The sequence below is a fragment of the Phlebotomus papatasi genome, chromosome 1 (genome assembly GCF_024763615.1).
Source record: "Phlebotomus papatasi isolate M1 chromosome 1, Ppap_2.1, whole genome shotgun sequence".
NCBI classification, from domain to species: domain Eukaryota; kingdom Metazoa; phylum Arthropoda; class Insecta; order Diptera; family Psychodidae; genus Phlebotomus; species Phlebotomus papatasi.
Window position 1 is genome coordinate 13,630,263 of NC_077222.1, and position 14,951 is coordinate 13,645,213.

The 14,951-nt window shown below is 33.6% G+C and overlaps 1 protein-coding gene across 1 annotated transcript in view; it reads left to right on the plus strand.

Annotated features, from left to right (window-relative positions):
- The window catches only part of LOC129800050 (uncharacterized), a 464,496-nt gene that overhangs the window by 365,766 nt on the left and 83,779 nt on the right, over nt 1–14,951 (plus strand). Inside the window, exons 7-9 of the mRNA XM_055844411.1 lie at nt 11,094–11,300; nt 14,534–14,679; nt 14,769–14,919. Of these exons, the coding sequence (XP_055700386.1) occupies nt 11,094–11,300; nt 14,534–14,679; nt 14,769–14,919 (504 nt within the window). The remainder of the gene's footprint in view (nt 1–11,093; nt 11,301–14,533; nt 14,680–14,768; nt 14,920–14,951) is intronic.

Here is a 14,951-nt window from a genome sequence, read left to right on the forward strand (position 1 = left end):
CTTTTGTTTTTGGACTTTCGTTACGGCAGCATAAGCCAAAATGACACTGAATGATCTGGACTGGACATCCAGCTAATCCTTTCAGGACAAGATAAATACGTAGATCTTTGCCAAAGCTTTCGACGCTAACAACGCGCTTTTCTCAGTGGTGAAAATCGTGAACAATGTCTCTGAAAATTGTCGTATTTTAACTCCTCGACAATTTTCAGAGACATTGTTCACGATTTTCACCACTGAGGAAAGCGCGTGGTTAGCGTCGAAAGCTTTGGCAAAGATCTACGTGTTTTTCTTGTCCTGAAAGGTTATACAACCCTGACGCAACCGGAGGAAGTTTTCATCTTCCTGTTTCTCTTACCATTTCTCACGTCACTACTTATACAAAAACAGCTCATCTTCAGAAAGCGTTGAAAAATCAGCGATATTGTATTAAACGATCCCAAAGTAAAATAGTGGTGTCAGTTGAGATTATAAGGATGTCGTATGACCGTATGTTCAAGAGCCTAAGTGATATTTTGGGTATAAAAAGATCTTATTACTGTAGCTGCCACGATCGTTTACTTTCGACCAAAACCGAGAAACAAAAAAATATGCAAAATTGTTTTAAATTGAGTTCGAATTGGCCTTTCTAGAACAATATTCCCAAAACTAGGACACAAAAGAGTTTTAGCCGAAGAAATGGCTCACAAACTCACTTATTTTACTCAAATGACGAACTAATATCTGATATTATGGACTATTTCAGAGAATTTCAGGACGGGCTTTCTCCCTCCAACTCCTCTAGACCTACTACATCTTGATAAATAAAACCGAACTTGAACGATTTATTTTACTTATCCTACAGACTTATCGAATAACATGTTTAAAATCAAACGATCAAAAGTTTAAAAAAAAATTCAAGGGTGTTCAAAATTGGTGTACTAAACACAATAATGTGCTACAAATGGATCTAAAAATTAAAAATTAATTTATCCCTTTAAATATTTTTACTGAATTAGAAAATTAAGATTTCAAAATCTTTAACATCCAAGTATTAATTCTTTTCGGAGTCGTGATGATGTAGGATTATAGTACTTCCTCAGACTTTATGTGAAAGATACTTTAATTTTAATATATCGACGGTTCTATTCCATACTATGCTATCTCAGAATGACAACTTTTCAGGAGTAATTTTTTTTGAAAAACTTGAATATCTCGTTACCCGAACGTCGGATGACCATCAAATTTTCACCAGTTGTAGATCTTTGTCCCAGGAACAACATATCTCTCGGAGTAATATAAAGCTAAGTCGACTTAGCATAGTATGGAGTGGAGCCGTCGATATATAATCAAATATAATTTCTATTCGAATTTTGAAATATAAGAAATGTGGCACAACAGTCACTGTTTTTCACAATAATTAACCAAATTGCTCATGACTTTTAACAATCTTTTAGTGTGCTCGTAAAGTTGGCTTGAATATTCGATAATCTGTTTAAATTTTCGAACAATAATTACATTTGTTCGAATAAAGTGCCAGTAGAATTTTAGCGGCGACATTTATCCATCCACAAATAGCGTTTTATGATTACAGGCCCAATAGGGTACAATGGGATGATTTGAAATGGGATTCAACCTTGGACTTTGAGATTTCCTCATTGTTCCAGATGGGCAACTGAAAAATACCAGGAAGATGTAGCCTAGAATGTAGGGCTACTACACCGTGATAGTATCTTCCTTTTCTTTGCCCATCTGAAACAGAAAAACTTTAAAGTTCAAAACGCAGTTCGCTGTTGTACCCTATTGTAAGGGCCCTGACAGACATGAGGATTAGCCGAGAGACGGCTTAGCGTAATTATATTAGAAATAATTGTCAAACTACATTTTCATCATTTTCAACTAACTAAGTCGTCTCTCGGCTTAAGTCGTAAGTGTGTCTAGGACATAACGATTGCTTGTCTTCTCTAAACTTGCTTCAATGTGACATTCGAAGTAGGATATAGACGGAAACACTGAACCTTTCTTGATTTTCACAATTTTATTCTCTGTGACGTTTCGAGGATGGGTGTCCTCTTCATCAGGTATCGAATATGGCATGGAAAATCACGTACAGGGGAGGGGGGTGTTGCTACACTGCACTTGGACTTAGATCACAACTTGATCCGCAATGTTCGCCATTCGACTGACTGACACAGATTCTGTGTCAGCCATAGACATTCCGTTGAATCGAAATTCTAGTGTGACATTCGAATTTGAATAGATCTATCTCTGTTTTCAGTGAGGTATGTGTCTTTGCTATCCATTACGATTCGTGCAAGAACCTTATAAATATAATCTTGCAAAAATTAATAGTAAATTACTATAGCGAGACGTACGAGAGACTTTTAGTCCTTTTAATACTCAAATAACTACTAAACAAGGAATAGTGCTTAAAACTGGGTCGTGTCTTCGCTATACTTTATTCTGAAACACTATACAACAGTGTAGATTTTTTTTTACTACAAAACCTTATATACCAATACCTACTTCTTCAACCATTTATTACTTATGCAACGATAGCATTATCGGCTTTTTGCAATTTACATTAAATAATTCTTTAAATTGGTTTGTGTCTCTGCTAAACTTAGTTCTATAGAACTCATAATTATTTTTTGAGCATAAATTTGTTTTTAATCCTACGAAATGGCTACATTCATCAGCTAATTGACACATTGTGGTCTAGTTTATATTTTCAACAATATTGATAGTCTTGGGAAATATTCAAAAGTATGCCATGTTGTGTCTTTGCTAAATGCCCTGCTGATCGTCGAACATTAATCACTGCAGATATCTTTATTAGATCTCCATCTTTTCTAAAATTGATTGCAATTATAGCTTTTCCAACGAGATTTTCTCCAATATTCTACTCAATTTTCTTAAATTACATCCTAAACTCTCTATTGCTTGTCTTTCGTCCAAATTCTTCCCTTCTGTGGTCCCAGGAGTTCTGATTACTATTAGCCCTCTGGGCTGCAATATAAGTTGAGTTTATGTGAAGCACGTGAAGAAAATTACCTTAAAGTTGATTTTGTGTGAGAGACAAGAAATGACGGGAAAATAATCATCAATAATACTTGTGAGGGAGTTTTTGCTGGGGGTATCCCTTTGTGGTGTTTTCTGGTATCATAATCCGTGACAAAAAAAAAAGCATGGGAATAGGATAAAATATTGTAAAATTCCAACAGCAATTTTTTTCAATATCTTTCCTTTTTTGCTTCCATCTATATTTTATTGCATTGCGTATTGGATTTTTTTTTGGTGGCTGGGGAACTTGGGAATTGGGTGAGCTTTAGGCTGGGGACAAAAAAAAAGGAAGAAGAAAACAGTGTGAATTTCATAAATAACAAGCGTTAAGGAACTGTTTGACAATCGTAGGATAATAAATCAAATAACTGATGGAAGAGAGACATCGAGTTGGGTTGATGGGGGTGTTTTAGGGGGGTAGGACAAAAAATGCCACAAGACACCTCCTCTGGGGAACAATAACGTCATCGTTCTTCCAGGCGTTATCCTCTCCTCTCTTCACTTATTTGTGCCATTTATGTATATTTTATGTAGATGGGACTCAAGGGTCACGGGAATGGATGCGGAAAATGAGGAAAAATCCATAGTCTCAAGAACACAACTATCGCCAGCCGCAAGGGGGGGATATACGGAATAGCGACAAATGGGGAAATAGTGAAGAAGAACAACCCCTTATGCCTGGGATGTCATCTACTTAAAGCCACTAAATATCCTGAATGGGAAGGCCAGACGAGCGGAATGAGAAAAAGATGCCACACATTCTGCACACTCTCTATAGTGATTTATCACTCTGGAGCATTAAATCTTCAACCCTCTCCTGGAAAACGCACACATCCCCAGCCAACCTACCCTCCATGAGTGTTGAATGTTTGCCGAAAGGGTGATGGCCACAAAAAAAAATACCCCAAGAACTCTTCCTCACACCCATTCCCATTCACCATCCGTTTCAACATATTTTATTTCATTTTATTCCCATAAATTTTGGCACATCGCAAAATTTTTCCCATCCACCGGAAAGATAAAAGTGAAGATGCGCTCCCATTTGGGTGCCAGCGGGTTTGAAAAACTAACCACATGCTTATTTTTTATTGCAACCACAAGACACATGCCATTGGCAAATGATAAAATATCAGTTCCAACTCTCTTTCATCGGAATGGAAAATATTGGATGACGGAGAAATGGGTCAATTGGGGATGGGGTTAATTTTTTTTTTTAAAAGTCCAAGAACTGTCCAAAGGGGAGAGGTCAAAGACTTCTGACATATACCCTTAAGATTCTTTGGAAGAAAACATTGAAGAAAAATTGTTGAATTACCCGATAAAAATGGAAGAGAAGAGCTTATTTTTCCTCAGAGTTTCATACCTTTAAGATGCTTTAGTAGATGAATAAATAGTACAAACTGCATGGAGACTCTTGTTTAATCCTCTAAGATTAAAAAAAAATAACTCGTTTCTAGAAGGTTAACCGTGAGCAATACCAATTATCTCATGCATCACACCCTTATTTCCCTTAATCCAAGACACTTTTTCCCAAGGGGGAAATATTAGGGTTGGAAGTGGTGTACGGTTGAAAATGAAGTGCTTGGAAGTCTTTGGAAGTGGAAGTGCCCGATTATAAAGTCTTTTCTGCCTAATTCCATATTTGTCAGACTACGCTACTTTTAGTTAAGATTTTTAATTCGAACGGCAGTGTAATTTGAAAAGATCTTTTTTGACATTTTACAAGTTCGGTTATGACAATGAGATGGAGCAAATATAGTCATTCGAGGAGAGATGGAACACCTTTTTTATATTCAATATTGCGGATACGGTTTGAATGCGAGACAAAGACGAATCTCACTGATTTATCATTTGAAGACTCTAAATTTAAGATATCAATATTAGAAAAGCCTAGATGAAAATAGTCACTTAGAAAAATAGGATTTAAAAAAATGCGGGTGAGATGGAACACTCCTAATTTTAGCAAAATATTTATAGTTCATTTTATTAATTTAGAATAGGAGGGAAGTGATTTTAGACATGAACACTATTTCATTGAATTTATTGGACTTTATTTTATTTTTTCAGTATAAATGATTTATTTTGTGAAATATGTGGTTCATATACTTTGATGGCAATTTCGCTGAGTGAATCAAGTCAGTCTTACCAGAAATTTAGGGAAAATAATTTCTAAGATTTACTTGAAAAGATTTTGAAGAACATTGACCAAAATTCACACCGGAAGTGTTGCCAAAACTATTAAGTTCCATCTATCCTCAACCCCCAAATACGCGTATTCTTATGGCGAAATAAAAATTTTTGGCCATTTTTCAGACATCCAAAAAATTCAATTTCAATTTTCTCGTACAATTTTAAAGGTAGAAAGCTGTAACTTGGGGGTTTTCATTAGAATGTTGAAGGGCACAAATAGACCAAATGAGGTGGAGATCGTGCATAGGGTATAGTCAGGAAGCGAAGTGGTCCATGTCTCCCACTGTTCCAATTCTCCTCGAATTACTATATGCTCAAATTTATTACAGCTTAATTTGTGTTGTAATTTTTCCGAGGAAATATTCAACTAAATTATAGTTTTCTTTAATTTTTAGTTATTTCAAATTCATATAGTTGCTCACAAATAATTACATAGCTATTGCAATTTACTTTGAATCAATTAATTAATTTGAATTTAATAATTTATCGTAATATATATTGGATGATTGCATAAATTCTTGGGACCTTTTCGCACATGTAAGGGGTAACTCATAGGACACCTCAACAATTTTTCTTGTTTACGTTTTTGCAAATGCTGGAAAGGTTTTAGTAAATTACATCTCTTCAAAAGTATTCTTCAAAAAGATCGATTTGTGCTTTTGAGGACTTTAACAAAATGGGAAACGAAAAGGAATATTTGTAATATTTAATGTTTGCGTAATTTTGAATAAATCTAAGTGATGGACTTTCGCAAAAAAAACATTTTGGAGATTTTTTTTAGATCGTGTCCTTGCTCTAAATAAAGATGATTAAAAGTGGCTTTGAAATAGGGATTTATTCTTCGGAATATGAATTCCATTTTAAACGGTCTCTAATATTGATGGCTATATTCTAAGTTTTGTAAGTATCATATTGGAAGAAAATTTTTCGATAATAATTGAAGAGATTATTAAAATATTGGAAAATAATTTTGGAGAAATTTCTCTAATACAACAATAACTGAAAAGGTCCTGCAAAAAATAACCAAGCCTGTTGCAAAATTTAATTAGCAATCACTAAAAACCTTTCCCAAGAGTTCAAAACGTTTAAATTTTAAAGAATTTTGAAACCAGAATTTCGAATCAAGCATAATAAAATGTGAAGATGCATCTAAAGTGCTGAATTAGTTGCTGTACTCGTACTTTTGGATTCTTACAGACTTTCCAGCACAGCGTCAATAATTACAAACGACAATACATTTTTTTTAGACTCTATTTTCCAAAAGTAGCTTCACTGGTCTCTTAGAAAAATTCAAAATATGTTGATACACTTTCGTAAAATAAAGATAATATTAAATTATTGAAAGTATGCAAGAATATCTGTCACTAGAAATTCAAAATATAAGCAAAATGTTAGAAATAGACGGAATAATAAATTTCTTCAGATATTTTTTAATATTTTCTTAATTAGATTTCTTATAAGATTAAATAAATTATTGATTAGTAAGTGTAAGAAGTGCATGAAGTGCAGGAAGTATTGCAGAATTTTGGAGAGTGTTGCTAAATTTTGGAAGCGCGCAGGGCTATTCCACGCAAATTGTGGAAGTGCCTGGAAGTGGTGTACATATTTTCACCCTAATATCTTCCCCTTGCTTTTTCCTCTTTTACATACAAAAAATATATCTTAGAAAATATTACTTAAATTTTGTAAATTCTCACTCAGGACTTACTAACTACTCATGAATCCTAATACCCACTAAAAGGTTCGCAATAGCTTGTACAGAGAGGTGGGGCTATATTGAGCTGGGGCTACATTGAAAACGTTATTTTTCTGAATGTTTCTAAAGTTTTGAAGTTGGATACCCACACACATACACCTTGCCATTTTCCCAGTAGATGGTGTTGGCAATCTTTGTACATCGACGCCAGGCATAATCAAAAATCGCACTAGCGATCGTAACGGCAAATAACTAAAGCTATCAAAATTTGTCTCGAGTGATGTCTCACAACCGTCATCTAATGGCTGCTTCAGAGACGGTTATTTCAAATCTTTACATTTTATTGGAAAAATTGACGAAAATATACTTAATGAAATGAAAAGAATAATTTTTTCATAAATAATAAATAATTTTAAAGGCCTCAGCTGCAAATCACATCGTAACATTTTTTTGTTCTCAAGAAAATTCTTGAAAGTTGATAAATAATTTCAGAGAAAATATTCCAAGTCCATTTTGACAGAACAACATCTTGAGGAAAGTGCCGAAAATTCATAAAATTTTCTGCAGAAATTCTGCAGAATTTTCGGCAGTTACATTTTCAAATCTGACGAATTTCTGCAGAATTCTGCAGAATTTGCCGGGTGGGAATGTACACGGATTAAATCGACCGCTCAGAATAAGAAACGAATAACTCCCATTAGGCAAATTTTACAGTAGAACAATTTGAAGCTGAGATATTACATGCAGAGTATAGGATTTTTGGGATTTAAAATCTCTATAACTTTGAAAATAATTATCTATCGAGTATAATATTCACAGGGAAGGTAGAGGGTATAAAGAAGTATCCAAAAAGCAAATAAAACGAGCTTTGTAACGATCTAACCATCGCCACAAATCCTCATTTACCGAAATCTAAGAAATATAGTTTAAACCGCAAAGAATTTAACCGTAAGAATTTATAGGAGAAGTCTTTCAAGCTTCGCACACACTCTGGCTTCAAATATATCAGATTATTCCCATATTCCTATAATTAATCTGACCTATTGATAAAGCGTGTTCACGTTAAAATTGTACCAAATGATTTGATATTTTTATGACAGATGTCACTAGCTCCGCATTTTCGTTATATGTAAACATTGTAACACGTGTTTTTACCTTTCTTTTGGTGGAACTCTCATCAAATTCTGTTCATTTTTCACTGAGATACGAAATAATAATGGAAAAGAGAAGGGAACTGATCGTTTACATGTATCTAAAAAATCCTGGAATCAATTACGCGGACCTTAGAAAACTCACAAATACCTCACGCCAGACCGTCCGGAAGGTGATTCTTCGATTCCTAAAGAGACGTTCTTTTAACGAAATATTAAGGCCAAGGTTAATCCTTAATAGATTGAGTTTGATAGGTTGATAGTTGACCTGGAAGATCCACGACCGATCAGTTCTTCAATCTTCGGCCAAAACTAAGACTGGGAAAATGCTTTAAGCACAACATTTCAGCTATTCTTGGATTTCAGACAAGCCTATGATACGATCGATGGAGGGCTCTGTGGAATGTCATGCGAAAGTTGGGCTGTGTCCCTTAAAGCTGATAAGTTTCAGTGAGGATGACCATTTATATTTCACGAATATATGGAAATGGCATCGTCACTATATTTACTACTTTAAACGTTTTTTATTAAACTGAAAAACAATATTACTCAATATTATTAATTTTGTTTTAAAAACGTTTTTAGTAAAATTTCCAGCAACATTTATATCAATAAAGGATTTACATTTACATGAGGGAAAAATTTAACTTTTGTACTTATCAAAGCTTGCAAAAAAACTTTTGTCATGATTTTGCTTTCAAACGCAAAATGAGGCAAAATAGTCGAAAAAGTTAATTAAATATGTAGAATCTCTATTAAAGGGTATATTTAAATTTATATGTGGGTTCAATATGCAATTTTGGACAGTGTGCGTCATATGAGCGATATAAGTGCAGAAATTACCATTTAGGGTAAGTGTGCCAAATTCTGGCCAGCTTGCAATTCCGGCCACATTTTTTGTTCCACGAATTTTCATGAATTTTTGGTTTTTACGTAGTCTAGAGATTATACAATGAAAAAGAATAGCAAAAAATGTAGCTTCGCCAATAAGATGACGTGAAAAAGTCATCTGAAGAATTCCCAATGGGCAAAGAACTATGAGAATGAAGGTGGCCGAAATAGGGCACCAAAGCTATGTCTACATTTTTATTTATTTTAAAATGTATTGAGAATGATTTTAGAGTAAATAAAGACGATAAACTGTCTACAAGGTTCCAAGCAACACTCCTTAAGAAGAAGTAATAAAAATATTCAATTTGTATTAATAATATTGCATTTAAAACTTGAGACCTTGGCGGTTGCATGCAACTATGCCGAAATTTGGCACACTTACCCTATTACCACATCTAAAAGATCTTCTGGACTTTAATTTGATCCATTTATCATACTTTGTTCTCTTTTATCATCAGCCGATTTTATCTCATTTAATTCACTAACTTTTCCATCTAAAAATGGCTCAATTATTTTATTTTTACGTAAAAATATTTTAACGTAAGGTCAAAAGCGAACTATAAATAAGAACTTATAAAGCATCAATATCTAAAATTTGGTTTAAAGTTCTTTCTGATGAATTAAACACTGGTCACAAATGCATTATTTTAAAACTCAAACCCTAAAAAAAACTAATATTATTTCCTATCTGATTTATCCCCGCTCTCCTGTATGACAAATCATGTCAAATAAATTTCACAAATTTTAGAAAACAGTAACATAAAGTTTGAGGGTTTTTATATTTAAAAAAATGCAATTAATTTTTTCATTGTAACTTTAATAAATTAGCGTCATCAAAAAAATGTATGAAAGCTTTTTGTTGTAAACAAATTGCTTCTTCTTTTGATTCCCGAATGGATCAATAAAAAAAAATGTGGTGCAAATGAAATAAGCGAACATTTCGTGACGATAAAAATGCGATAAAACATAAAACAAAAACTGAATTACTTTATTTAATATAAATTCAAAAATAAAAGTAATCATTTATTTCACAAATGTCATAGATGAAATTTTGACCATATTTTCCACTCCACTTCCTGCCAAATAAAATCAATTACCGATGCAAATTCACATGGAATCGAATAATAAAATTGCTTTTCTCGGGAAAAACGTGTGCTTTTTCCTCTGTGCCCACGTTTTATCTCATGGCACAAATGGTCTGGCGGGTTGGTAGAATAAAAAAAAAGAGTTGCAAAAATATTTTGTATATATTTATGTGACCACCCTCGACTTTTTGTTTTATTGTATACCTCTGTTCACTCAGCCAAGTAATAATTTCACGTGTCATTTGCAGGGAAATTCTGTGCATTTCATTTCCTCACACACTTTTGCCATGGACACTAAAGTGTTATGTCAGCTAATGTCTTTTAAACGATGACAGAGCATATTTAACTTTCGTTTCCCAGGTGCATTTGAATTCTCACAAGGGCGTTGTAGGAGTGCTTCATCCTTAATAAATGTGGGTGACACTGCACTTGCCACCCACTCAACAACGGAAAACTCCCTCATACACTCACAGATTTGGGTCTGAGAATTGGGGAAAAAGTCTCCCAAACTCCCCCTATGTCCCCTCTCAGTTGAAAAACTTTCTGCCAGAACTTTTTTTTTATAGCTCAAAACCATTTCCGCTATATACAAACTCCCCATTTGGATGCGGACTATATTTAAAATTGTGCTGTACTGAAGAATTTGGAGAAAATAATTTTAAAAGCTACAATTAGGCGAATGCAAATTAACGTTGTAATTATTTATTAAAAGGCCATTCTCGAAATGGAACGCATAAATCTGTGAAAATGACACTGGGATCCAGGAATAGGCATATTGTAATTGGCATATGCATTTGCACAAACACCCATTTCGAATAATGTTTTAAAATGAGTTACACCCCTTATTTTATGGGGAAACGGTAATGGCACAAGTTTTAGCTTTTTCGGCATATGGTGAATTATGGAAAATAAATTTTCTGCCATAATTAGCATTTGTGCCCCCAGTAATTTCCCTTCAGTGTACCACCATTGGGCTACGTTATTGAGGAATGAAAAGTGCAGGAAAAATTTATTTTCACCCTATTCTTGCTGTCCTTGCAGGTCGGCCTGAGCCAAGTGTGGCCTGGTACAATGGGGTGATGCCACTGTCTACGGGCACAGGAGTCTCCATGGGACGCCACGTGACAGTGAATAGGCTGGAAATTAACCATGTGACCAGAGACGCCCTCAACAATACCTACAAGTGCCAGGCATCCAATACTAAACTCGTGCCACCAGCTGAAAGGAACGTTCGGTTAGATATGCTATGTAAGTATTACAATCAGCTGAAAATAAATTTGCCGTAACCTTTAGGGGAAACTGGGGTAGTAGTGAGCATGGGGTAGTTTTAAACACTGATTTTTATGCTACTTGTACTTATGTCGAACACTCTTTCTGTGAACCACTAGGGGAATTTTTTAACCCATTCCTTACCATGGTATTATACATCATACGCAAATTGAGTGATATTAGATGATTTATTGCTGGGCAACTGATACACGAATTGCTGTCGGGAATGGATTTTTAGTAACTTTAGTTCTTCAATTACTTGGGAAAAATAGTCCGACACAGATGAAAATACATTTTGTTGTTCTTTTCTCGCTTCGCGGAAGGTCTTGCAAAATTTTTGCTCAAAATGACGGACGGAAAATTCGACATCCCGTCGAATTTATTAAAATTGACCTCTTTCCTCTTTTCTGATTTGAATTCTGGTTGCCAATTTCTTTTCTTGGATAGTTACTCTATTTAAAGCCATAGAGTTTGTAATGAATTAATGCACTGAATTTAAATTCAGTGACCGTTAAGACGTGTGTTTGAGAGCGAATCTCCGCGCCCCCATAATAGATATAAAAAAATTCTTTTCAAAAAATTCATCTATTAATCCGTAGGAAACTAATCCCAAAATATGAACATTCTATCTCAAGTATTTCTGGTACATTGACTGAATGGTTTAATACTTTAGCACTGTCATATGACAAATTCAAAATTTTTATGTGGAAAATTCGGAAAATCTATTCGAAAATGCAATTCATATTAACTAGGAGCTTCACAAAGTTCCTTTACTGAGAGAAATCCGAAAAAGTTAAAATAACATTCCGGAAATATTAATTATACCCTGCAGTATTGATCCAAAATCGGTGTAAATATTACCCTTTTTAGGTGAATTAGGAGTTAAAGTTACCATTTTTCATGTTAATTTTACCCTTAAAAAGGTGTAAAATTAACATTAAAAAATATTGATATATTTTTACACCTGAAAAGTGTTTAGGTTCTGACACTGAGAAAAAAAGGGGGTGCGATTAACTTTTTTCTTCGTAAGATTAACACTTTTTAGGTGTAAAAATATATCAACATTTTTCAATGTTAATTTTACACATTTTTAAGTGTTTATTTACATCAAAAAGGGTAACTTTAACCCACAATACACCTAAAAAGCATAATATTTACACCGATTTCGGATCAAAAATGTAGGGTTAAATTAACATTTCCGGAATGTTATTTTAACTTTTTCGAATTTCTCTCACTCAGTGTAGGAACGGGGACTTACGACATGAACGTAAACCGTATAACTCACTAAAAATTCGTAAATGTTTGTACTTTTCCACAAAACACTGTTCGTAACACTATCATTTGATAAGCCTTTTTTGTTATTTTACAAACATTTAACCGTAAATGTTCATAAACACAAAAAAACTTGTCATTTGTTCGTAATGTTTTGTCAGACAAATAAAATTTTTGTAAAAGAACAAAAAAAAAACGTTGGACAAGTTCAAATGTTAGGAACAATGTTTGTGGAAAAAAGTACAAACATTTACGAACTTTTAGTAGGTTGTACGATGGGTTTCACGAACAAGTGACCAAATTTTACGATATTTTTCAATGTTTTTACGAACATTTACGAATTAAGATTTATAAAAAATAAATAACTGCTCATCAAGTGATCATATTACGAATAGTGTCTTGTGAAAAAAGTACAAACTTTTACAAACTTTTTTGTAGGTTATACGATTCAAGAGCATTTCGTAAATCTCCAGTAGAAATTAACAAATATTTACAAATAATTTTACGAGATATTTTTTCTGTACAATTATTTTCGAAAATGGTATGTGTCTTGGCTATTTATTGCTTTAAAGAAATATTTTGTTTTTAATATTTCAAAAATTATAAAATAATTAATGAATGACTAGAGAAAATTAAACAAATGAAAAGTTACATCAATCAATGGTAAGCTATATGTGGTCATATTGTATATAGAGGAAAGCGCGCCATCTTCGAACGACTCAAGGTTCGAACAACTCATTTTTTCAATACGTTTTTAATTAATTTGACCCATTATAATATTATATTTTAATAGCCTGTGTGTACAATCCCTTAAATTTCCTAAAAATATGCATGGGTCAAATCCATTAAGAATAGGGGAATGTTAGCATGTTTCGCTCAGAGTAAACTTTCAAACAACGCAAATTGTCTTTTTGTTTACAGAGAGCTAGATCGTCGTTTCTTAGCCATAAGATAGATAATTATTAAGCTCATAAGACGAGATGAGAAATGGTCAGCGAGCTCTTTGCAAACAAACAGAAAATTCACATCATTTGAAGGTTCACTCTGTACGAACCATGCCTACATTCCCCTATAGAAAAAATTGAGTTGTTCGAAGCTTAAATCGTCCGAAGGTAGCACACTTTCCCCTAGCATTTCTATTTTGTAAATTATCTAGAAAATGATACTTTACAATTAATTACACGCTCCATTTTTGAGGTTATCTCCCAATTTTATACGATTGAAATTTGTTTTCCTGCTAACCATTTAAAACTTAATAAATATTAACTTTAATTTTCCATTGAACAATATCAAATATAATAATATATTATTTCCCACGTTGAAAATTAATATTTTTACAAAATTCTCACATTCAGTGTTAATAAAAAATTAATATAAAATAAATTAATTTTTCAACGAATTTCAAATTACGAAATTTGTCACTTAATGATAATTGTTACCAATTTAATTAATTTCAAGGAAAAAAAAATAAAACAAAAAACAATTATATTCAAAAAGCGTTCTCAGAAAAATCAATGTTATTCTTCCACAAAGTCAATTTATTCAGTTTGAAAATTACATTTAATATAATATTTGAGCAAAAATTTTCACGTGGATATTTCCATTGTAAATTAAATTGTTGATGGAAGTTATTATATTTCATGGGAAATGCTAAAAGTGCGTCGATTTGATGAAAATCCGCCCTAGCCTGAAGCTATTTTACATTGTCGAAAGTATATTGCATAATTTTGATCTATTGTATTTTTTACTTCAGTGGGGTGGCTCTTGGAGGGTGGAATTTCATGAATTCCCAATCAAATAGGAATGTAAATGTTGCCAGTTTTATGGAAGATGGGAGTTCATATTGGTTCATTGAAGTGATATTTAGCTTACGTCAAGTGCTTTGTGAAACGTCAATGTCACTTGCAGAAAATAATGTTGTGGTGGTCTTTCTTTTGCAGTAAAACCACTCACCGTGAACATATCGGAAAAGCCAAGACAGCTGGTATCTGAGATGGAGTACAGCTTACGATGCGATGTCAATGGCTCCATTCCTGACACTGAAGTCAAATGGATGCAGAACAATCGTCCCTTTAAGCGGGGCAAGGTGAGTTAGAGACACATAAAGTTACCTCGTAAAACATGCGTGCTTATTCCGGAGGTTTTGGATTTAATTGGGACAATATCTGCCAACAGATAAATCAGACGACGAACTCAAGTGTTGCGATGTCTGTGCTAACCTTTCGACCTGCACCAGAGGACGATGGCACAATTCTCAAGTGTGAGGGCTCCAATCCACGTCTACCAAATTCAGCCCTTGAGGATTCCATGGTGATGAATATAATGTGTAAGTTATTTTCTTTCTTCTTACATTACTTC